Genomic DNA, 24894 nt, shown 5'->3' with positions numbered 1-24894 from the left:
GGGAAATGACAAAACTAAAAATTAGAGAACAGTCTCTAAAATATTCAACAATTAAAAATGCAAAGATATCACGTTATGAAGAAGAACTCTAAAAGGAAATTAATAATTTGCAACGCTTAGTTGAATCCAGCAATATTGAGGACGAGGATAAGAAAGACACTCTGCACGCTTTAGACGCAAACAAATTAGAATTAGAAAAATAATTGAACACCGAACAAAAGGTTCAATCTTGCGAGCTAGATGCCGATGACACAATGAAGGTGAAAAAAATACAAAATACTTTTTAAACCTAGAAAAATGGCATTACAAACAAGGGACAATAAGCCAATTAAAATTAGATAATGAAAACTTTGTCAGTACAGACAAAGAAATTCTGAATGAGTGCGAAAACTTCTACAAACGCCTTTACAGTTCAAACAAGTGTTCTCAAAATGAACTGACAAATAGTGTCTTCTTCGGTTCGCAAACGGAGAAAAACTAAACCTAACTGAACAAGAAGGCTGTGAAGGTTTACTAAATAAAGCGGAATGTCTAAAAGCACTTAAGGATATGGAGTGCAACAAGATCCCGGGCTCTGACGGTTTGCCAGCCGAATTTTACAAAGTCTTTTGGAATGATATCTCTGATCTTTTCTTAAATTCGATAAACTACGCTTATCGTATCGGTCAGCTTTCAGTAACTCAAAGGAGAGGTATTATAAAACTCATACCAAAAAAAGACGCAGAACTCAACTTAATAAAAAACTGGCGCCCGATATCTCTTCTTAACTGCGATTACAAAATAGCACCTAAAGCTATTGCTAACAGATTCAAACAGGTTATTCCAAATATTATTAGCCATGACCAAACCGGCTTTGTTAAAGGCAGATTTATTGGAGAAAACATTCGACTCATCGATGGTATTATCAAGCATACAGCCGCGAAGAACATTCCAGGTCTCCTACTATTTCTCGACTTTGAAAAGGCTTTTGACACGGTAGAGTGGTCTTTTTTGCAAAAAACCTTACAACATTACAACTTTGGACAATCTGCTATAAACTGGATCAGGCTTTTTTTTATCATAACACAGAAAGCTGCATTCTCAACAAAGGCTGGTCTAGCAATTTTTTCAAACTCGAAAGGGGGGAAAGACAAGGCTGCCCTCTGTCTCCGTATCTGTTTATTCTCGGTGTAGAAATATTAGCCGAAACAATAAGGAAAAATAAAAACATTAAGGGCAAAACAATAAGCGAACAAGAATTAAAGATTAGTCAATACGCAGAGGACACTACCCTTGTTTTAGACGGATCACCCACCTCTCTAACAACCTCTTTACAAATATTAGACCTCTTCAGCGAAGTTTCTGGTCTTCGATTGAATAGCAAGAAAACTGAAGCTCTGTGGATCGGTGCCAATGTTGGAAACGAAACACATCTCAGCCCTGATAAAGAGTTTAAATGGGTGAAAGATAAGGTTAAGGCTCTAGGGGTATGGCTCTCCACCAACCCCGAAACCACCATAGAAGCTAATTACAGCGAAAAACTAAGCACAATCAGAAATAGCTTAAGCTGCTGGGAGCTGCGTCGTTTAACTCTACTAGGCAAAATCACAGTCCTAAAAAGTCTGATTGCCTCTCAACTGGTCTACATCTTGTCTCCTCTGCCATCCAACCACAGTGCTATAGCAGAAATAAATAACATTTTCTTCAATTTTCTATGGGATGGCAAGGGGGACAAGATAAAGCGCGACATAATGATCAACGACCACGAGAATGGAGGGCTAAAGATGATTGATATCAAACTTTTTAACAAAGCCCTTAAATCAAGTTGGGTAAAAAGATATCTAGATCCGGAAAATCAAGGTAAGTGGAAACTTTTGCTTGATTCTGAATTACGAAGTCTCGGTGGTGTCGAATTTTTTCGTGCCAACCTCAATAAGCAAGATCTGTTAAAAATCGTCAAAACAACAGACGCCTTTACTTCAGAAATACTCCACATCTGGGCAGAAATCTCACTTGAAACTAGTATCTCCTCTATCGATCAGCTAAAGGCGCAAAGTCTATGGCATAACTCCCTTATACGTGTTGGTAACAAACCTATATACTATCGTTCATGGTCTGTAAAGGGAGTTAAAAAAGTGGGCCATTTGATGAATGATGCGAACAGTTTCCTATCTTTTTCTGATTTTACAGAACTCTACAACATAAAAACAAACTTTCTTACTTTTCAAGGCATGTTATCAGCTGTTAAGGCCTTACAAAAAAGCAGTGAAGCTAACTTCAACGACTGCAACACTGCTTACGAATCTGTTTTTGATACCTTCCAAAAGTCGACAAAACCAAACAGACTGGCGTATAAAATCCTTAAGAGCAAAAACCAAAAGAACCCAGTTGAGGTCCAAAGAAAGTGGGTCACAAAATGCATGCCTGAAACACCAGACGATATCGACTGGAAGGCAGTTTCCAAAACACCCCTTCTATGCACAAAAATCTCTAAATTAATCGTGTTCCAATTTAAGCTACTACACAGAAGACTAGCGACCAACATTTTTCTTACCAAAATAAATCTCAAGGATAACGAGCAGTGTAATTTTTGTAAAAAGGATAAAGAGACTCTCATCCACTTATTTTGGATTTGTGATATATCCAACTTTTTTTGGCAAGAATTTAAACAATGGTTAATTAATCGTGGAGACCTTTCGGAAACTTTTAATCTCTCGCCATACATCGTACCAGGGCTTAAGCCAAACGATAACAAGAAACTAAACTTCTTTTTTTTTGGTCGCTAGATATTTTGTATGGATATGCAAAACACGCAACACCTCTCGGGAGATAAAAAGCTTTCCCCTCTTCCTCTCACATTACAATACAGGGATCCCCTCCCCTTAACTCTTTTATGGAAAAAACCATGCTAAAATCACTACACGTATCTGCTTTATATTTTCTTTAACTTAGTTTAAGGATATTTCGATGTTTGTCTTTATTGTCTTTTTTTTTTGTTTATAATTATGTAAACATGGTAGTTATTGTATTATAAAAGTCTTGTAAGTCCTGTAGGTATTGTGTCTTTGTAAGTATTGTAAATGTTATGCAATATCAGTAAAAATAAATAAATAAATAAAATAATACAAAGTCAATAAAGGCTTCAGCATACTTAAAACAAAACAAAAAAAAATCCAAACAAAACAAAAAAAACAACAACAAAAAGATTTTAAATCAGTAGTTACTCCTAATTTCGAAGAACCCTTGTTTTCCAAGCATTAAGCTGCTTAAAACTGGTATAAAGTGTTAAAGAGAGCCACTTGAACACCCTGAGTGCATCTTGCTACGAAAGTGTAGCCCCTGATGGTCCCAGACACATGCGGTGCTACATGCACCGGATTCCCCATAAAATCAAGCTGGCGCCCTCTTTGACCTGTCGTTCATATGTCTTGTCATAACAAAAATTATTTTGCACGACGCCATTTTATTTGTTTACAACTTACAAGACGAGCCTGGCTGTAGAAGCCTTCACACGTGAGGTAAAAAGGCCATTTTCGAGTTGCTTTTACCTCTGTTTCAAAACGAGTTCTGGTGCACAACCTCTCATTTGGAAATGAGTTTGATTTGCAAGACAATGAACGTGCAAGAAAATCTCATTTCCATTGATACGAAAAGTTGTGCACCAAGACTTGTTCTAAAACAGAGGTAAACGCAACTCGAAAATAGCCCCTTATTAAACTGTTCACAGTTCCCTACTTTTCCGTGGGACCGTAGATGTCGACCGTTAAGTTCGACGAGCCGCCATCTTGGTCTCTTGATGCGAGCGAAACTGGGGAGACTACAAAATGCCCGTGGATAGAACCGGTGGGGTTAATAGCGTGGGGGTGGAGGAGAGGAGAAACTACTCTCCCCAGTTTCGCTCGCATCAAGAGACCAAGATGGCGACTCATCGAACTCAACGATCGACATCTACGATCTCACGGAAAAATAGGGGACTATGAAAAGTCTAGTCTCTTATCGTTCCGGTCACAAGTTTCCTGGAGTCGTTTGCCCACGTGTCGATGATTAAACTTGCATCGGACATCATGTATAGCTGCTCATTTTGGCTAATCCCAACATTTTATTTTAGACTTTTAATTACAAATATAACAAGTTCATCATATTTTTGCATAGGTCCTAGAAATCTTAGTACCTTTTAAAATAATTTATGGAACTTCTATAGAACATCGGTTTTATATAACTTGCTTGCAGGGACGTCGCGCACCGCTACTTTTTGGCTAATCACAGCATGTTGTTTTAGATATTTATTTACAAATAAAATAAGTCCACCATATTTTTGCAAAAGTCCTGAATATATTTAGTTCCTCTTAAAATAAACAACAAGTATAACATCTACAAAACATCGATCGGTTACAAATTTAACGTATTTTTTTTTTTTTTTTTAAATTTTGATTCAATTTACATGGAGACTTTCAGTTACCACCGCCTTGCGTAAAGTACAGTAGCACATGAAAGTAATCCTCAGTAGTTTTCACTTCAATGGTCTCCAACCAGGGATTCATCCACAGCCTAAGAAAAACCTTGTACAGCACAATACAGTCAGGTAAATGGTACCCCGTGAAAGTACTACTCCCTCGCTTTCATTTGAATGGTCACACACTAGGGTCTCATCCAAAGACTTAAAGTTAGAACCACATCGTGCAGCATAATAAAAAGTACCACATGAAAGTACTGCTCAAAAGCTTTTTTTTAAATGGTCACACACTAGGGCTACATCCAAAGACTTTAATGTTACAACCACTTGTGCAGCATAATAAACAGTACCACACATGAAAGTACTGCTCAGTAGCTTTCATCTGAATGGTAACACATTAGGGTTTCATCCAAAGACTTCAACGTTAGAATCACTTTGTGTAGCATAATAAACAGTACCACAAGAAAGTACTGCTCTATCGCTTTCATTTGAATTGCCACACAGTAAGGTTTCATCCACAGTCATTTAAAAGTTTGAACTATCTTACTCAGCATAATAAATAGTACCACACAAAACTATTATTTGTACTCAGTAGCATCTCATCTTTCCGCTGCGTCAGTAATTTAGCATCCTTTGCTTGATCTTAAAATACAGGGCACCCAGCACTTCCATTTGTATGGAAATTGAAACCAGAACAGTCCGTAAGTGTAAGGGTATCTGAAAGCCAATAAACGTTCCGGGGAATTGGGAATTGCGACATCGACTCCGTGGAAATTGATCCTCGCTGGTGGCACGACCCACGACTGAGGAAATGTCTCCAAGGTATGATGGTATTTAAGAATGAAGTTGTCCCCTGAAGAGGCTGGAGAGAATCTGTGAAGCATCACTTCTGTTTTGCCGCTAGTTGACCTATTTGCTGGTATCCACCTCATGAAATCAGCGGTCGCATTCCCAAAGATTGCCATGAAGCCATTTGCTTTAATTCCAGATCTCTTCAATTCCGAATAGGCATTTAACCTCTCTGTTCTTAAAATAAATGATATATCTGCATCGTGGTCGTGTGGCAGAATGTCTCCCGTACGATAAGCACCAAGAAGGGTTCCTGAAACGAATGATAGTACAAACAAAAATAATCCAAAATCTTTGTTGCCACGGTTTATTTGTTTGTTTGTTTGTTTGTTTTAACAATACAGGCTAAATGAATCCGTTACTTACTGCATGTTTAGACTTTCCACAGAACCTCTATTTTGTCAGGCAAAATTTTACAGTAAGACCAAGGTACCCCTCAAGATTACATCAATTTAATGAAGTGATTCTTTTAACATCCTTAAAAATAGCGAATTACCTTTCTGGCAGTACTCGGAGCCACCTGTAAATCACCGAAAATCTGCTTTTTTTGGACAACCCACGGTTACACATATCAAGAATTTCAACGCTGAATTGGTCGGAAAGAGGTTTTCCGGGTTCGGAAATTAGGCCTTGCTAGTTCATTGCCGCCAGTTTGGGAGGAAATTGTATTGTATTAACCATATAAGGAGCATCCCTTGTTCCCATAGTCCAATCAGAAATCGTGTTTTGATTTGAAAAATGATCTGCTCCTTTTGAAAACGAATACAATTAACGGGCCCAACATTCAATTAATCAATTCATTAATGTAATCTTGAAGAGTACACGCTTCATTTGGTGTACTGTAACTGGTCGCAGGGGATATGAACGAGCCAAAACGCACGGGTTTGGGGCTGGTGATATCCAGGTAAATAATACATGCAGTCCTCTCAGAAGTGAAATTCGAAGGGAGAAAGTAGTCATGAACATGAGGGAAAACGCACTTTTTTTTCACACAACCAGGGGTGTAGCGTTCATTATACATGGAGTACGTATTAAGCAGAAAAATCATTGAGTGCCGGAGGAGCTCGGGAATGCTAGCCATGTATTCCATGTTTTCCAGCCGAGAACAGCTTTATAAATCAAAACATCGAAAAACGTTGAATATTTAGTAACTTTAATGTGGTTTTTATGTCAGCCTTTAGGATAATTGACACTAGGCTTAATAGGAGAGACTAAACACTGTCGTATCGGTCGCTTTAATTATTAAAGACCCTTTTTGCCAATAAATAAATATATATATATATTTACTGGAGTTCTGTTGGTACGCGTGTACATACGTGTGTACATATGAACGCTATGCTTCTAAAAATACCACCCTAATTTAAAGAAAGTGGCACTTATACAGACAGCCTTTGTTGCGAGATATATAAAGAGCCTGCCATTATCTCACAGAAAACAGGAAAATCGCTCAAAGACAAATTCGTGAGATCCAAACTCTAAAGGCAAAAACACTACATTTGCGAGAGTCGTGTAGCCTTGTCACAACTTTTTTTTATTATTATTTGTTGAATATATTTTCCAGGAGACCTTAACGACTAGCGAATACTACCGCAAGGCATTGCGGTCTTGGCAATTGACTAGGAGCACTGGACGGATCACTGGAGATAAATATTTGTTGCTCTTTTTATGACTTTAATTATCTCTTTTATGACCTTTTATTAACTCTTATGTAAAAAAGCAATCTATCCGATCAAGACCGATAATAATCCGTAATTTTAAAGTATGACACAAATAATCCGTAATCTTTTTTTGTTTTGTTTTTTAAATGTTTGTGGCAAATAATCCATATCCTTTCTCTAAAACCCTCTGATAATCCACAATCCTATAACCTTAACAGGGCTTCAGTCAAGTGTCACTCGAAACTATCGATGAGGAAAATTGTAATCAGTTGTGCCAATTCTGAGACTAAATCTTCATTGTAATGAAGATCAGTATTTTGACAAATTTCGCGAAACTTAGATCCTTTTAACGTATCTTATGAACAAATTGAAGCCCCGCAAAATAAATATGCCGAGCCATTTTCGCCTGATTAATTTTCTTCGAAAATGAGTAACAAGAAAGTATATACGTGTGCTTTGTATAACGCATTCTATTACTAAAAGAATAATAGAACTCACCATAGTCGAGCCAATACTGAACACCAAACTTGTCAAACACCCTCGAAATATTCTGCACCATAATCCTCAAATTTTGACGTTTTTGATCAGTTAAGTAGCACTCGTCGTTATACCCGCCACTCGCAGATGGAATAATAACCAGGTGGAGACAAACAAGAACTACGAGCAAGATGATTAACATGGCTGTCAATCGTTTGTGTGTTAGCTTCCGTCGTCTTGAAAGTGACAACTTACAGCAAAACATACTCGGTTTGATTTTCTGGTCGCCAGTCTTTGATATGATGAACTCGATCAGACTGCTTCACAACAGCGAGGAACAATACCGTGTTATTCAAAACAAAACATATTGAGACAGGCTTATTTTGTAGCTGACGGTTTTGCCTCTCTCCCCTGGATCCTGGGTTCGAGTGGTCCGTGAATCCTGCAAGTAGAAATAAGGATTCTAATTAGTAATTGGGTGCATCAACCTACGAAAGAATTCATTTTTTTAAGAGTTATCTTTCTTCCGACACAACATTTGCAAATATCGCTGCCTCACAATATTTGTCGATGTGATCTCCAGCAAGAAACTCATTACAAAAACACTGCTGGTGTATAGCAAATTCAACTCAGGTATTAAACTCGACTTATTTCCCCTGGTTTATGTTCAGTCATTTACTATCGGATTTCGCGTCCCTTAATTACAGCTAGTTTGAGATAGTGGGCTTTCGCTGCAAGCACGTTTTTATGCATAATTAAAATTATTTATAGAAGGATGCGTGTTACAGCACGAGCTAGACAGAATGGCAGTAGTAGCTTTGGCGATGATTTTCTCCAGCAGTGAAAGGTTATTCAGCGATTACTCAAGAGTATAGTCGGTATTTGGGCAGGATTGTTCGAAGACTCTTCGAAAAACGACGAGGACCAACCGGGGATTAATAATGCAGCTTTAAAATTTAGCTTAATTTTTCTTGTTTACAGCGTAAACGTGTTTTATGTAATAGTAATGATGTAGCGTTCCAGAATCATGTACACAATGGAGGAATGAAAAAGAGAAAACCCCCCCGTCGCGCTCGGAAATAATCAGACCCTGCTTCGATGGATCGGCGATATTCCTGAATCATTCTTCGCCGTGCATTCTTTGTATTTTGTAGTTAGCCGGTTTGTCACCCGCCTACGTAATAGAATTAGCAAAGCTACAGTTAAATAGCTGGGCCAAGTGTAGGTTTGTGTAGTTCTGTTTGACTTTCATCAAACTAATAAAAACCTGGTCCTCAAAGGTGATAGATTCCACCTTCCAGCCCGCAAAATAGTTGATGGAATCTCTAAACCTCAAGGCATGTCTCACCACAATGTCAAAGACTTCTTTTGTTGGAAGCCCAGTTTCCATTCTAATAACATCTCCTGGAAGCTCTGTCACAGTGTAACACCTGTTCTTGTAGTGTAATCTATCCTCTAGATTCTTTAACTCTCTTTTTGCTAGGTCCAGTTCTGCCTCAAGGATAACCTCCTGTGTTGTTTTTGGTCTTTGTTCATTCTCCTTTTCAACAGATGGTGGTTCATTTCTTTGAGCCTGTTCTACCAAATCACTTAAAGTCTTCTCCTTGGGCACACTCTTCTTTTTCTTTGGAGGAGGTCCCCTTTGCTCAGCGAATAGTTTGTCTTTGTTCCGCTCAAAAATTTCTGGGCCATTCGACTTCTTGCCCTCTCTGAAATGACAGCTACACACCCTTGAGTGCTTGCCGCGCATTCTGTCTTCTCTCCTGTAGAAGTAAGATTAAGAAATCGCCATTTAGATTGTGATCTGATGTGAGAATTACGTGATTATAAAGTTTATACATAAACATTTTACTAATGCGTAGTGAAAACAAATGCATGTTCAGTTCACAGTTATATTCAAGCTTTCTCAAGGTTCATAATGCAAGGTAACGCAAAATGTACGAAAAATATCGTAATCAAAGTACTCACAGACTAAAATGATATATAAAAAAACACTGCATGCGGTTGTTGAGACATTCGTCGCTCCTACGGCACAACATTTCGAGTCGGTGAAAATCGCACATTCACTCAAAACTGCCGTATTTTACGTTGTATTCAAGCAGCAAGATAATGATGAATACCGTTACTAACCTTATCTGACGGATCCATCGTTTGTATTCGTCTTTTTCCTTTTCTGTGCTCGGGAATTTAAAGTATTTGCAAGTATGGCTCTCCGAAGAATGGTTGCATGACGGGGCAAAGCAGTAGACCATTTCCGTCCCTTTAGATCTATTTCTTATGACAAAAGCGGTAATTTCGCAATAGCAATTGACCTTTTCACCCTCTGTCCGTCTTCGTGGCGTCTTTTGTTGCAAAACACAGGGTTACGAAGGGTTTTGATCTCCGGACAAAGCGATGACAAAGACTACGTGACCTACGCGCAAGAGATAATCCGAGTTGTTTAGAACCCAATATTTTAGCGCCATGGTAACGTGACGTCACACTTTAGGACTCTATTGCCAATTTAATATTTTTATATCGAACTATGGAGATCTTCATATATAAAAAAGCTTAACAGGTCTTACTAAGGTCTCCTACTGTTATCAGTGATACTCAGATAACATGAAATGCACTGAAACAATTAATAAAGCGTTTTGATGTTGTGATATACCAAAAGAAACGGTAGCGGAACATCGGCGAGTCACGCAATCTTTTATCAAAGTAAGTCTATCACAAACGAACATGCAGCGATTGCTCCGAAGATTCGTCCACAGTTTTGAGAATCGCTTCACATTTTTAAATGATGGTAAAATAATCTCAGGAGGTCCCATTGCTAAGTCGTTCGGTTGAAATTCTACAAAAAATTTCTGGCTATGACTCTGACTATAAATTGTAGGTGTCGAGAACAGGCCGGGCCGAGAACATGGCGATTTTAATTTAGTACACTCGACCTCAGAAAAATCCGTCAAGTAATTCTAATTGCATAGGAAACCAAAAAAGGCAGTCGGTATCCCTTAGATTTTCCAGACAAACATAGAGTGTTAAAAGAGCTTCAATAAGGCATTCCGTGGAAAATCTGTCAAAATTTCAGACTGGCGGGCAGGTTATAAACAAATCCATGCCGTTCCCGATTACGGGGTATATGATCGAAGAATTGCTTTAACCAACATTAACCAAGCGACTGACTTCTAATGAAAGAAAATGGACAAACGCTTCAATGCCACAAATGCAGTAACGCTGTGTAGGACTAAAGAAATACACCTTGTGCTCCCAAAGGTCGCTCTCGAGTACGAGAACGGCGGTACAGCTTAATCAATAGTTTTAGTACCCGCTATAAACTCAGCATAATTCAATGTTACCTTTAACAAGACCTCTTGTGGAGCATGTATTTCTTTCCTTTCGTATCGAATTGAAAGCGCGATACTAACATGACATTTTCCGCGTTGCGATACCTGTATGATATGCTAATTAGATTCGTTGCCATATTGTCTAAGCGCACGCCAGACATACGCGTCTGCATAAATTATTCCTGTATAGTCCACCGGGGGAGAAATGCAATGAATAAGTTGCCAGTAATCGGATACCAGTGTTTGCGCGAAGAACTCTGGGATCGTCAGGGGGCAGTCGCTAGAAGGAAATGTATGGCGAAAAGTTGTTTTGAGGTACAAGAAAACGATTTTTGAGAGGGATCAACGCTTTTTCGCCGTCGTTTTTATCGCGAATGGATTTGGGCAATGTTGATATGTGGAATAGGTAAGTTTTTGTTTGAATAACCGTGAAACATGTGACAAAATCTACCAATAAACTCCGTTGCATGCATGACGTTTATTGTGAAATTTACATCGCGTAATGGTCTGAAAATATTACAAAATTAATTAGGCATAAATCGACAGGAAATAACCCAGTAAAGCCTTTCAAGTTGTGTACAGGCTACTTCTGGCTTATTTGAAAGCTCAGTCATACAAATAATACTGGGAATAAGCCCGATGGCGATCATTGTACTGTCTGGGGTTGATTTAATGACAAATGAGTCCGCGCGACTCATGCTGTGTGGCTACTGTGTTGCTCAAAGCCTTTGTTTTGCTTTTACAAGCACGTATTTCAGCGATTTTCCTTTTCTATAACAGATCAAGGGTGGCTCCTTGAATGTATCTCTGAGTATTTGTATTCAAAAGTGCCATGTGTACGTGATTATGCTTTCCAAAGTTTGGTATTGACGGTTGAGTGAAATTGCCCGACACAAAGGGTAGTAGTTCCTTCTGCAATTTTCGATTTCTGTTTTAGAGCTTCTTTTCTGTCTTTATATTTAACTTCTCGGAGGGTCTTTTCTACCGTTTGCTCCGGGTAGCCTCTCGAGGTCAGGCGTGTATTGAAATTTTCAATATTCTCTTCAATGTATTTCACAATAAACCTCACGCAAGCAAAAGGGAGTTTATCGGTAAATTTTATCACTTATTTCACGGTTATTCAAACAAAAACTTACATTTTCCATGTATCCACATTGCCAAAATTCATTCGTAATAAAACAACGGCGAAAAAGCGTTGATCTTTTCCCAAAACCGTGTTTTTGGGCGTCGAAACAACTTTTCGCCATACATTTCCTTCTAGCGACTTGCAATGTTTGCCCCCTGACGATCCCAGAGTGCTTTGCGCAAACATGGGTATCCGATTCCTGGCAACTCATTTATTAATTCTTCTCATGCTTTACTGCTTTGAAGCGTAACACAACACTGTCTCATGTGTCACATTTGTACAAGGTACGAATGCTGACGTATTTTCGGCTGTCGCGTATTTCCGGCCGCCGGCTGTCGCTTGTTTCTGCCGATTCATCATACCTTAAATAAGCGCTGAGGTAATTCTTACATGTAGTATTGAAAGCTACATTGCTAGCTGACTTCAACAGGACTTCGTCATGGCCGTATTTTCCTTGGCGGTTTTCTTCATGGCATCCTCGATGCTTCTTCTGTGCGTATCCTCAAAGGCCGCACCGACGATAAATACGACTTATGGACCTGTTAGCGGGTTCGTAACAGTTCTTGGGTCAAACAAGACTGTCATCCGCTATTTGGGAATCCCTTTCGCCAAAGCGGAACGTTTTGAATATCCCGTTCCTCCGGACAAGTGGACAACAGCTCTGAATGCGAACAGGACTACCAAGATTTGCCCACAATCGCTTCGGCCTGCTAGTAAATTTAAAATCCCTCTTATGAACGAGGATTGCCTTCAACTTGCGGTACACGTGCCTGGGAATGCAACCGACAGTTCGGCACTAGCAGTGATGTTGTGGATTCATGGTGGCGGCTTCACTGTAGGAGATATCACAGAGTATGATGGAAGCATCTTGGCAACTGAGGGGAACGTGATTGTCGTCACGGCTGCTTATCGTTTGGGAGTTTTGGGATTTTTGAGCTCGAACAGTGGCAATTTGAGAGGAAACTACGGCATGCTGGATCAGATAGAGGCCATGAAATGGGTGAACAAAAATATCGCAAGGTAGGTTAAAAGTCTGTTGCCGATTGGGAAAGTAATGTGTGTGAGAATAATTTCGTTGTTAACCTCCCTGGACCAATTGGGTATCGAAAAGTGCACTTTTTGTTGTTTACCTTTGAATTTTCTGATTGTTGATAAAACAAAACGTTTGAAATCTGAGTTGATAAACCTCGTTGGAGTCCTGCACTTTTCAACTGAACCCTAGCCCCACTCACACCCCTACAAGTGAAATAAAAGTTGCCCTGCGAACAAAGAGATGGCAGAAAGAAACCTGACAGCTGTGGATCCGCGAAAGCCGAATCACGAATTACATGTTCGAATATGCTGTTGTTAGCGTCACGGGTGGGTAACCTAGAACGGCTACCAGCGATTTGCACCGAAACAGCCTACCGTGATAAAAAAACGAATATATTTAGATAAAGATCCTCAATATGGAGAGCATGTAACTGATAAATCTTGTTCCAAGTGATTTGTATTACATCAAAACAGATGATTATATTGCTTTAGAAACGAGGATCATGTAAGACAAATATCATATCATTTTGATACAGGTCGCTGTAGCTGGTCGTGTTTTTTCCACTGTTTGTGATACAAGTAAGCCAGGTTTATTCGAGGAGTCGCTACTTATTTAAGGCGGATACCTCGTGTTAATTTAAATACCTTCGAGATGACCGAAAGACAAGAAAAGGTCAAGCAAAGATTTTATTTTGAAGGGGTGAAGGGGTGTGGGATGGTAGTTGAACAGTTTTTATAAGCAGACCATTTCAAAACATAGTTGCTATGATATTGTTGCTGTCGTTGCCGTCGTGTTATACATATAACTTATTAGATGGTTTGGTGTGTAGTTTTGCTGTATATTTTTACGAGTTGTGCCGTATTTTGACGAGCCCGTAGGGCACGTCAAAATACAAACAACGAGTACAAATAGATAGAGGATATTACGCGTTGGCAAGAAGATATGAATTTTTATGTTCGAGTGGCAAGAACAATATCTCACGGGTGAGCGCAGCCAACGAGTGAGATATTGTTCTTGCCACGAGAATATAAAATTCATATCTTTGAGCTGACGTGCAATGTTCCTTTTATTATAGACATACTGATGACGGCGTTTTTGACGATTTTCCGAAGATTTCCGACCACTTTCCGAAGATTTCCAAAGATTCTCCAAAACTTGTCCGAAGTTCACACGAACGTTACCGAACATTTTCCGAAAATTTCCGTAGATTGCTGAAGAGTGCCGAAGATTGCCGGAGACTTTCGAGGAAGACCCGAAGATGTTTCGATATTACACCAACGAATTTAAGTACAATTTAAGAGACAAACTTGATATTAGTGAAATCATGGATATCTTCACTAGTGAAGATATGGAAAATACGCCACTCGAGTCCCGGATGTGGTTTCGTATGAATTTTACGAGTGGTGTATTTTCCAGTAAAACACTCGTGTCCATATAATAAAAGCGATACTGCACACCGAAACATCTAACAAGAGATTTATTATCCAGCTGGTATAGTCAATAAATTTATCAGTGAAAGAAGGAGAGTGTGACAGTTTTGCGTGCGCGCGCCGACCCGTACGGCAAACAGGTTTTCTACTGTAGAAATAACTGTACAATGTCGCTGTATATTTGTACTGTTATTTAGACGGTATTCGCTGCTGTTGAATAATAATATCATGTTATTAAACTATTGGGTAAAAGTAATTTATTACAGCGCAATTAATGATATGACGGCATGTAATCAGTGTAAAGCTTGACTGCTCAATGACATCAATGCTTTAGTTGTCAATGATATTAAACATGTTGGACTATCCATTTCTCGTCGATCATGTATTGCTTTTCGTCGATACTCATAATTAGCCCGACCGGGGGTAGTCAGCAACGATTTGTCAACAGCTTCTTGGTGGGCTTGATAAATAAAGCACGAGGGTACCTGAGGAGCATTTTGGTTTGGCTGATGACAAACCGTTGACAAATCTACTAACTATGTTCAAACCGTTGTAACACAACACCTCCATATGCTGCAAGGCAAGAGTCACGTTTCGCGTAGTCAAATTCATCGTTATGTAATATGCCATATGTCACGTTATGCTGAACGTTCGCATAAAAGTGAAAAAAAAAGATAACTCCTAACATTGTGAGCTTGGGCCGCCTGTGGCCCATTGCACATCAGACTTTAAAAGTAAGGATCGCAACGGAGCAGATAAGGTTACTTCAAACCTTCGCGGGTGTCCTCCAGAAAAAAAAATCGTACGTGTGCTGTTTTGAGTGAAACCCCCACAAACTATATATCAATAGAAAGATTATAAATGTAGAATTCGATAAAATTATATTCTTTTTTGCCGACTGCTTTCCTAAGGCGGCAGAAGCCGTTAACGCCAAAACGACCGACTGAAATTCCGCGAATTGATCGGGTGTCAAATGCGATCGTTGATGCAAAATAACTGTGCAGTGTTAATCACAAAGCATCAATCTCTCAAAGCGTGTCAGCATTTTCTTTCATTTCTATTATCTTTTTAAAGATCTGTCAAGTTCCACTATCGAAAAATTCGCGTAACGTGTTGTGTTAGAGACCGCCACGAGAAAAGTATTTGAAATAAAAGAATTCGCCGACACGTTTTTGTTCCGTATCTATCAGTGAATGTTCTGGCCAAATTTCAAGGAAAACTGTTCATTCTACATACCTCATTAATTCATTTAAAGAGGAGGGATTCTCTCCAAGAAGGAGTGCAGGTTTACGCCTTCTAAAGATTTATAAACATGTCACGCCTTCTCAGAGGGATATGTCAACTCAAAATGTCGCCAGCCAATGAAATAACAGAACCCCTAGCGTTCACAGTAAGGAAAGTTGAGCTTCGCGGTAAAGCGATAGTGTTACAGTCACGCTTTAGGCGCATACGTTTTAGGCCGGTGGTCAACAATAAAGGGCAAAACGGAGAAAAGCGATGTGCAACAACACAAAAAGAAACTGAGGAGCAATTGCCGAAGCGTGATTGCCAAAAGGCACTCTTGACGGACATGAAATTTCAAATTGAAAGTATTTGATATAGGATCTCTGGATTAAGCCGTTTGCTGCGAAAAGGTCGCCGAGGAGTCCATGCCTTTTGGGGATTATGACACCTTGACGGTTTAGTAACTTTTATTTAAAAAAAATGTCTTTTTCCCAATAACTCGCGCGCGTTTTAATTTTATTTTTAATTTTTGGAAAATGTTACCTTGAATAATGAACTTTAATTTGGTTGGAAAAAAGAAAATAAGTAAAAAGTAGCCCCTCTACCTCCAATGATAATATCATCGAAAATTGGCAATGTACGTGAGATATTGCCAAAATGTTTTTCAAACATTTTCTGGGCCACTTAACTTGCACATGAAATATCAAATGGCATTCTCTTGAACCGATATCGGCTAAAAGGTGAATTAAACACGCAGAGATACGAGGATTCTTCTGAAAGTTTTTTGGTGCCAATAACAATTTGACATGTCAAGAACCCAGAAAACTTCGCAACCGTCTAGAGTGCTCGAAATTGTTTTAAGGTTTGGTGGTTTGAAATCTTTATTTCAATGGCTTCATTAAGATCTGGTGGGTGTAGGAACAATCTCAGAGCTTTACATCCGAAATATTTCTTGCTTTTTCAACGATTACTTAATGCTAACCCATGTAACTGGTTCCTCTACTTTGGCAATGATATCTTTTCTTTCAAGATCGTTTTAAAACAGTTCCCTTGAGTTTATCTATCAGTCTTAATGGGAGATTCCTTTGTGGTTGAATAGTAGGCTGACTATTAGCTTTCAACTTAATGTTATACTCTCCCTGAACACAACCTAAACCTTTGAAAACATCCTGAAATTCGTCCAGAAGGGTCAATTTTTCTTACACCTCATCAACACTGGAACTTAGTTGTTCTACTTTGTTATTTAGCGTGCACGTGATTATAGCTCTAGGTCTAAACGTGATTCTGAACCAAGGATAGGTCTTACATTATCCCAGATTACACAACACTCCAAGGGTTTTGAACCCTTAGTTTCCTTTGCCGTCTGTCAACAAAGCATTTGCCCATCGTACCTAGCTGGTCCCCCCACCCCAAATGACTTGAGTAGCATGCTTGTTGGCTGTACCCAAGCATTCAAATCATTAGCCTAACCTAAGGAAATTACATTTTATTCTGCGTCTGTATCAAGTTTAAACTTATGGGAATGTTATTAACTAGTAGATCTGGCTGATTGTTCCTTCTAGAGCTACCTTGAATTTCCTCGGTGTATAGACCATCCAATGGTTCATTGTCTTCATTATCCTCTACTTCCATACGTGACGAACTCTTCTCTCTTCCATGCCACTCTTCAGTTTGAGGCAGCACCGTGCAAAGTGGTTTCTTCCATGTGACTCGTGGCTCTATAGGCCAGACAATTTCTTCTGTCATGAGACGCTGCGCAAAATTTGCATGGCATTATTCTTTACAATTCTATGTGTTTGGGTTTTCATCTGTCCACCGGTGACTCTGTCTTCTTTACAGCGTCGACGCTACTCGTCTGTGTAGCTGGTGAACTGAAGATTTGCGACTGTTCGATAGATTGTTCCGTGATTCTGCGTAGTCTGATGGCTTTGTCGAGTGTCGAATCTGTCTCCCGTACTAGCAGTCGCTCTCGTAGTTTGGAATCATTTATGCCCACCGCAATCTGATCTCTTATCAGAGAATCCTTAATTGCTCCGAAATTGCAATAGTCAGCCCCTCTTCTGAGAGCTGTGACAAATATGTCAAACGTGCGATCTTCTTGGATCGTCTTTCTGAAAACGTATCGTTCGTAGTTGTGTTCTTCTGAGGTACACAATACGTTTCAAACGCTGTTAAAATACCTTCAACTTAAAAGTCCTTTTCGTAACATCTCCGGGGTTTGTTCGTGTTGCTTTGTTCCAGAGAATATTTTGGATAGTTGTTATTTGTATGGCATCGTCCTTTTCGAGTAGGCCACTCGATATCTGATACAATTCCTAGGCTTCCTTCCATTCTTTCTACGCATGTGCGAGGTTGAGACTATCAATATCCAATTCTGAGGGATGTTTGATACGTTCCATGTCGAAATTGAAAATCAGTAAGCTTTCTTTTGAAGAGATCATGGCACCATGATATGAGCATAAGAAAATACACGTCTGCACCCTTCAACCTCAAGAGTTTATTGCCGCACTTTTACACAACACGTGATCCACAAGATCACGTGACGATACATCACACAGGACAACCAACTTATCATAACCCGCCCTCCTTCCAATAGGCCATTTCCGAGTTACTTTGTGCCTCTGTTTCTGACGAATCCTGGTGCAAAACCTTCCATGCATGTGAAAATGCATGTGAATGGTTTCACAAGAAGACTCGTTTTGACACATAGAAATAAGACAACTCGGAACGGCCTATTACCGTTTCCTCTCTTATCAGCGTCCAATATTTCCCTCACCGCCCCCTTATATCCTTAAATGTGTTATATGTGACTTACAAATCAATAAACATTTTGGAGGAATCAATTTGATTGGCATTGCGAACATTTTTGAGAACTGGGTACGGCTAGACACCACTATGGCCCAGACTCAGAATCTGTTTTTTGTTGTTGTTGTTTTTTTTTTCCACGCTAAAACGTTTTGACTTCTATTTCCTCTCATTTTAATCCACTGTCCAGATTTGGAGGAGACCCAAACAGAGTCACTATATTTGGTGAGTCAGCTGGTGGATTTAGTGTTGGACTGTTGATGCTGTCACCACTTGCCAGCGGTCTGTACCAGAACGTTATCATGCAGAGCGGGACAGCAGTTTCACTGTCTTCAACTTTGGAAAGAGATGAAGCTGACTTACGAGCAAGGTACATGTATAAGCATGATCCTATACAATCAAATGAATTTTGATCCAACTCATTTGAACTCAACGCGGATTGAGTTGGGCAATCGAAAGAAATCGAATTCACACAAAAATGATTGGACAATTTAATCGAACTCAATGGAACGTTTAATTTCCGAAGTCTTGATTTTTGTAAAACTGTTGTTGTCGATATATAACAAGATTTTCGACGCTCGCGTTACTTCGATAGGACACGTTTGTTTTGGTGTTTTTGAGACCACATAGCACCATCTTTGTTCAAACGAACTTATTCGCCTTACGCAATCGAAAATGGATTGCGTCTGATAACATCCGGGGGCCTTACCACCCTTTCCTGCTAACAATCACGTTTTCATTAATTTTTTGGTCATTTTAGGATGACTTCAAAAGTAGTTTCATGTTCCCACCAAATTTAGCAAACAGAGAATAGAGGTCCAATTGTCTGACGACGAAATTGACAACAAACGTTAAATTATGAAATCAGCTATCAGTAAGAAAATTAACGCTTTATTTCTCAGCCGACAACTGGAATTTTGATCAGTACTAATTCATAGGTTAAACCTTAATTATTCAGCCCCTTAAACAAGGTAATGGGGCAGAGATGATTTTTAACCTTCACTTATCCATGCAGATCGAGTAAGATACATTTCTCTTACGGGTCTAATATTTTTTGTTTTAGGAGTTTTGCCAAAGCCATAGGATGTGAAATTACTTCTCTGAAAGCTTGTGCAAAAGAGAAAACTGTTCAAGAGGTTCTAAATGCACAATCAAAAATATTTTCACAGTTGAATTATCTGTCTTTGGGACCAGTGGTAGATGGATACTTTTTGCCAGGTATGAATTTTATAAAACTCAAGGAAAAACAAAGGTAAGTACAGATAAACACAGGGAAATACTCTGGCTCGAAAGTGACGCGGAGTCGCGAATGAATCCAAGTCAGTCAACTTGTTGGACTCCAAACTGTTTGGCCAACCGCTCAAAACTTCCGATATTTTTCCCTCAGCATGAAAGGCAAAGAGAAGAGCCAGAGCTAGCTTTTAGTGAAATCCCTAAAGAGTCCTAACCGGCATCTATTACCTTCAAAAGTCAGCGCAAAATTTACAACACGGAGAAAGTTTGCATCTTCCTGTGACTAATGCGTCTAAGTGCCCGGCCCGCTCGCCCTAGCGCTTCTGACGTTGATTATATATTGACAGGTTGTAGCCCGAGCTATATCTTCGTTTTCTTTCGAATTCCTCATCGAATGGTTATTGCAATTTTCTGTTGTTGTGGCTTTGCTTGTTTTTGTGTTTTGTTTTGTTTGTTTGTGTTTGGATGTTGTTGTTTTGTTTTCCTTACATGAATGAGTTTTAGTATATCTTAAATTCGCCACTTTAGAAACAAGAAACGTCTGGGACCGCTCGCTTGTGGCATCGTTACAGCTTTTGTCCCAAGTGACGGTCGCAAAAGCCGCTTCGAGATGATACTTGCCCAATGTTTCTTCTCGTTTCTAAATGTGCCAAATAGGAGCTAGAGCTATCCTTAAAGAGAATCTAAACCAACTTCTAATAGTCTGATATCTTATTTTAGATCAGGGGACGGAATATCCCCGTATGCTTCACGTCTGTAGATAATTTATGCTAGGTCAAAATACATTTTATCTGTGATGTACTAAATTAATATAATCGGTTTCTTTCTACAGATTCTTCCCTGAAGCTCCTTCAAGGCGGGAAATTTAACAAGAGTAATATCATGATTGGAGTGACACAGGATGACGGCTCAGTCTTTGCTGTTAGCGTTCTAGGTTAATAACTAATTTGAATAACGGACTAGAAGTAAAATATAAATTAACTTTCACAACCGTTATTTTTGGCTTTGTTTCGTTTTCTTTTGTTTGTTTGTCTATTTGTTTGGTTTTGTTTCTTTGTTTTGTTTTGGCTATCGCATTATGCCCCTTGAGGTGGCTCGGCGTTACGACGCGATACTTGATAAGAGTTTGGAAATCTGGCCAAAAACAGGTGCGAAAATCTTGTTTAGGTTTTTCAGACTATGCAAAAGAAATGGATTTTTCTAATATTGCGAGCTCTGTGCGACATTAAACGAAGAGTAGACAACGAAGAGTTGACAAAGTAACGAAGGAGAAACTCATGCACTGATCATGACCAAATATTAAAGCTTACCTGAAATGTTTAGAACTGACAATTGTGATGTTGAGAGATTGGAAATACTCTTATATCGTTTGGAGAAAGGATTGCGCAGTGGTGAGAGCGCTCGCCTCCCATCAATGTGGCTTGGGTTCAATTCCGGCCCGGTGCCAAATGTGGGTTGCGTTTGTTGTTGGTTCTCGCCTTGCTCCGATAATTTTTCACCGGGCTCTCTGGTTCTCCTGCCTCTAAAAGCACATTTCCAAATTCCAATTCGACCAGGATAGGTGACCCGCATGCAAACTATAGCTAAGGCTGATTTGGCTTCCTCTCTAAATATTGTAAGTTACTTATTATCTATTTATTTTCTTTTTAGCCAACAAAGGAATTACAGAGGGAATACAGAGATCTTTGTTTGAGGAGGTGATTAAAAATCAGACTTGGACCCGAAATCAAAACTCGCACTTGCATGAACTGATCATCTACCAGTACACCGATTGGTCGAATGTCACCGATCCTTACCTCTTGCTTCAACGATATCTCGACGTTAATACAGACGCCTCCTTTAAGGCTCCCGCTATCCTGTCAGCTAACGCATTCGTCAAGAAACAGGCTCCTACTTACTTTTACCAGCTTGAAAGAGCGCCTAAAGTGTTCCCTGGTTACCCAACAATTCCATGGGCCGGAATATATCACGGGGCTGATGTTTTTTACCTTTTTAGTGGACCCTTTCTTGTGGCTAAGAATCTCACATCTGACACAGATAAGAAACTCAGCAAGGATATTATGACCTTGTGGACAAATTTTGCAAAAACTGGGTAAGTAGTACAACCAAGTTATGATATAATTCATTATCGGCGTAGGATATACGGCAACTTAGGTTGTTAACATCAGTTCGATTCTGAGTGTCTTAATCGACTCAAGTCTGCTTATGCATATTTTAATTATCCACTTTAACTTGAAGGCTAATTAGGCATTAGGTAGTTACACACGACTCCTCAAACATGTAATACTTTTAATCTCATCGTGCTTAAATAAAGGATCTTACTTGAAACCTCAACTTTTGGACGCTGGGGAACGAAAAATTTCACAGTTAGATGAAATTGTAAAGTGGTAGAGTCTTGAAGTAATGATCATGAAGTCCTTATCCGTGCAGAGCACGATAGATGATCAACAGGATTTTCTAGTCAATCCTGTTTTAAAAGCCTGATGGTTTCTAGAGGTCACCACGCCTCACATTAAAACATTTATAGCATGAATGAATGAACGAAAATGGAATAAGTTTAGTTCAGTTCAATTTTACTTACAGTGGTGAACCTGCAAACTTTTTTCTTGATTCTTGCAAGCATAGTTCACCTATAACTTTGTAAAAAGACAACGTATATTCGATAGAATTGACAGAAAGCCTTATTTTTTTTCTTTCCGCCCATGCATTGAAGAAATCCAAATAATCCAACGTTGGTAGGGACAATTTGGCCCCACTACACAGCTGACACTGAAGAGTATCTGGGACTAAGTCCTAATTTGACAGTGAGGTCCAAGATGCGTCCAGACAAGATGGCCTTCTGGAATGAGCTTGTACCAAGTATTGAAGAAAGAATAGCACCAACCACAACTAGCCACATACCGACTACAACTGAACAAATAGATGACAAAAAAGGTATGTCTACGTGAAATTTAACCCTATCCACCATCACCAGTCCTTGTCGTTTTATGTGGTCAGAGATTGAGTCTGAGAGTGTGACCAGCCCTCTGCAGACTTGCCATAGTCCCTATTTGCCAGCTTATTCAGGGTTACTACCAGGGCCTCACAGCTACCGCAGCGGGCCAAGGGTAGTCCCCTACTCCATTGTTGCCCACCTTCCATGGACGCTACGGATTTGTCTTTGGGTGGCTAACCCTATTCTGACCGGGCTTTTTTGATCATCTGCGACCGAGGAGGATACAATGGGTAGAATCCACCTCCCACGGTAAAGTCGATTATATCAAGGGCGTATGTACATATACTACTTCCAATATTGTGTCCTTTTAAGGCAAGGAATACGGGATAGTGACGTCAAATCACATGTCAATACTCTAGCTGTTATTGAAGTTATCACTGATTCGACTTACAAACGAGGCGGAAGGGAAAGGACCAATTCAAGTTTCGAGAACAAAAAGCATTTGACGCCAAATTGTTCGCGGACAAATTCCTAGTAAAGCCTCGAAGTTTTGCAGCTTTTACTAAATATATGAAAGTAGAAAGTTTAAAATTATAAACCCACCCATGGTCTGAAGATTGTTAACACTAACGCTTTCTCTTCATATCTTATTGGGGTAGAGATGGATGAGGTGCCACCCTCTGCCCACCCCTCCCATCCCGCCTTGAATCTATAAATTGCGTGTACGTTACAGGGTTAAACCTAATTTAGATTTCCTTCTTTGCCGCAACATTTTTTTTTACGAGAAAGCGCTATAATGATATAATTATTTATCTCTTTTTTCCAGACAAACTCGTGATGGTGCTTGCCATTTTAACAGGGTTGTTTGCTGCTCTAGCTGTGTTTTTACTGGTTGTGTTGATAATAACTCGCTGCAAGCCAACTCGACGAGGAAAAGAGTTTGAAGTGTCATTAAACATCTAGCCCGCGAGATAATTGTAGTCAGACGATGACGTTGTCAATTGTTTGACGCTGATTATTGTTCAGTTATCACTTTTAATTTCTAATTTCCTTTTCTTTTCTTTTTTTCACACGTGGTGTAAAATCAATTCAATTCAGTCTATTCTTTTTCATGAATTAAGGTACTTATATACATACCGAGCTGAGGCAGACGACAACGGGAACGAGGACGTCACCAAACAAGAAGCCTAAAGGCTTTCACGCGGGATGCTTTAAATGCATGGCTTTCCCCGTAGAAATAAATGCTACCATTTAGTTTTTCAGTTGTATTTTATTTCTTCAACAACAAGATAACAGAATGTGGTTCGTGTTAAAATTTGTATGCATTTCATAGTAAGAGTGTAAACATCGTCAACATTGTTACTGTACGTTGTTGGATTCGTTGCCACATGGTATAAGCATGGGTCGGGCGTGCGTCTGTAGACATTATTCTTATAGACCTTGGTGTAGTAACCCGGGCATAGTCCCAAAGAGGGAATAGAGCGAATTTAAACGTAAAATGCAGTTTTGAATGAGACACGGCATCCTTGAAAAGCAGCTTTAGTGATATCATAGGTTTTCATTCTTATAATACCGTATTAATTATTAGTTTAATAGGCATTTACTTAAGCTAAATATTGTGTAATTTTGCAATAATAGTTAAATTTAAGTATGTTACGTCGGTGCATTATTTATATCGATGGAATATATTTATATCGAAGGATAAGAATAAATGATTGCTGTATGGATCAGTGATTTGATTGTTGATATACAGTACTCAAATGAACCAGCGAGAGGGTTTTGAGGATTCCGCGAAAATTGAGTTTGCCTATTGGCAAAAACAACGTCGCTACCCCGACATAGACACAGATATGGCGGACAACATGTCAGTACGTAAATCCTGCAGAACTGTTATTGAGAGTGGAATTCTGCCCAAAACCTCAACGAGAAAAGGTAATAAGCTTCCAAAACAAAATATTCGTACTCTTACGTTAACTCTTTAAGGGCCCAATTTCTTCGGGTTTTTGACTGCCACGACCCTGAATTAGCCTCAACTTTGCGGAAAAGGCGATTTCTCACCGAGGAGCAAGATTTCCCTAAGGTTTAGGTACCAAAATGTACAAGGTTTTACTTTGGAGCATGCGCATTAGACAAAAATTCGACTAGATATCAAGAATATCTATCGACGCCTAAATTAATCAAGTCACGAGTGGTTTATACAAAGTGCATGACCCCTCAGCGGACAAAAACGTCCGTTTGGCACTTAAAGGGTTTTAATAAACAAATGATCACCATGCATGTAAAGAGCGTATTTCCTGCTTATATCTATGCATCAAATTTTAATCGACATTATCTGAGATTGTTTTGTCACGTTTCAGTTACTTTGT

The 24894-nt window shown here is 39.3% G+C and overlaps 2 protein-coding genes and 1 pseudogene across 3 annotated transcripts; 1 reads left to right on the top strand and 2 right to left on the bottom strand.

The window, feature by feature from the left end:
- Positions 1 to 4291: 4291 nt before the first annotated feature.
- On the bottom strand, positions 4292 to 12128 carry LOC110068062 (ribitol 5-phosphate transferase FKRP-like). 2 transcript variants are annotated; one of them, XM_020775431.2, is made up of 3 exons: positions 10755 to 12128; positions 7438 to 7858; positions 4292 to 5534 (listed from the first exon to the last, which is right to left on the bottom strand). In XM_020775431.2, exons 2-3 carry the CDS (start codon positions 7679 to 7681, stop codon positions 5056 to 5058), a joined length of 723 nt encoding a protein of 240 aa, XP_020631090.2. In that variant the 5' UTR covers positions 7682 to 7858; positions 10755 to 12128; the 3' UTR covers positions 4292 to 5055. The 2 variants fall into 2 exon arrangements, with proteins under 2 accessions (XP_020631090.2, XP_089128208.1); XM_089272082.1 differs by lacking the exons at positions 4292 to 5534; positions 10755 to 12128 and adding exons at positions 8765 to 9179; positions 9547 to 10740 and having other exon boundaries at positions 7645 to 7858.
- Positions 12129 to 12175: 47 nt separating this feature from the next.
- Positions 12176 to 24255, top strand: LOC110068085 (neuroligin-4, X-linked-like). The gene is made up of 7 exons (XM_089271979.1): positions 12176 to 12888; positions 18551 to 18730; positions 19424 to 19578; positions 20426 to 20527; positions 21244 to 21685; positions 22307 to 22527; positions 23355 to 24255. Exons 1-7 carry the CDS (start codon positions 12308 to 12310, stop codon positions 23489 to 23491), a joined length of 1818 nt encoding a protein of 605 aa, XP_089128105.1. The 5' UTR covers positions 12176 to 12307; the 3' UTR covers positions 23492 to 24255.
- Positions 16025 to 18148, bottom strand: LOC149104302 (uncharacterized; annotated as a pseudogene).
- Positions 24256 to 24894: the final 639 nt, after the last annotated feature.

Source organism: Orbicella faveolata, unplaced genomic scaffold, assembly GCF_042242905.1.
Source record: "Orbicella faveolata isolate gen_17 unplaced genomic scaffold, um_ofav_v1 contig_34, whole genome shotgun sequence".
Lineage (NCBI taxonomy): Eukaryota > Metazoa > Cnidaria > Anthozoa > Scleractinia > Merulinidae > Orbicella > Orbicella faveolata.
This window is presented reverse-complemented; position numbering and strand designations above follow the sequence as displayed.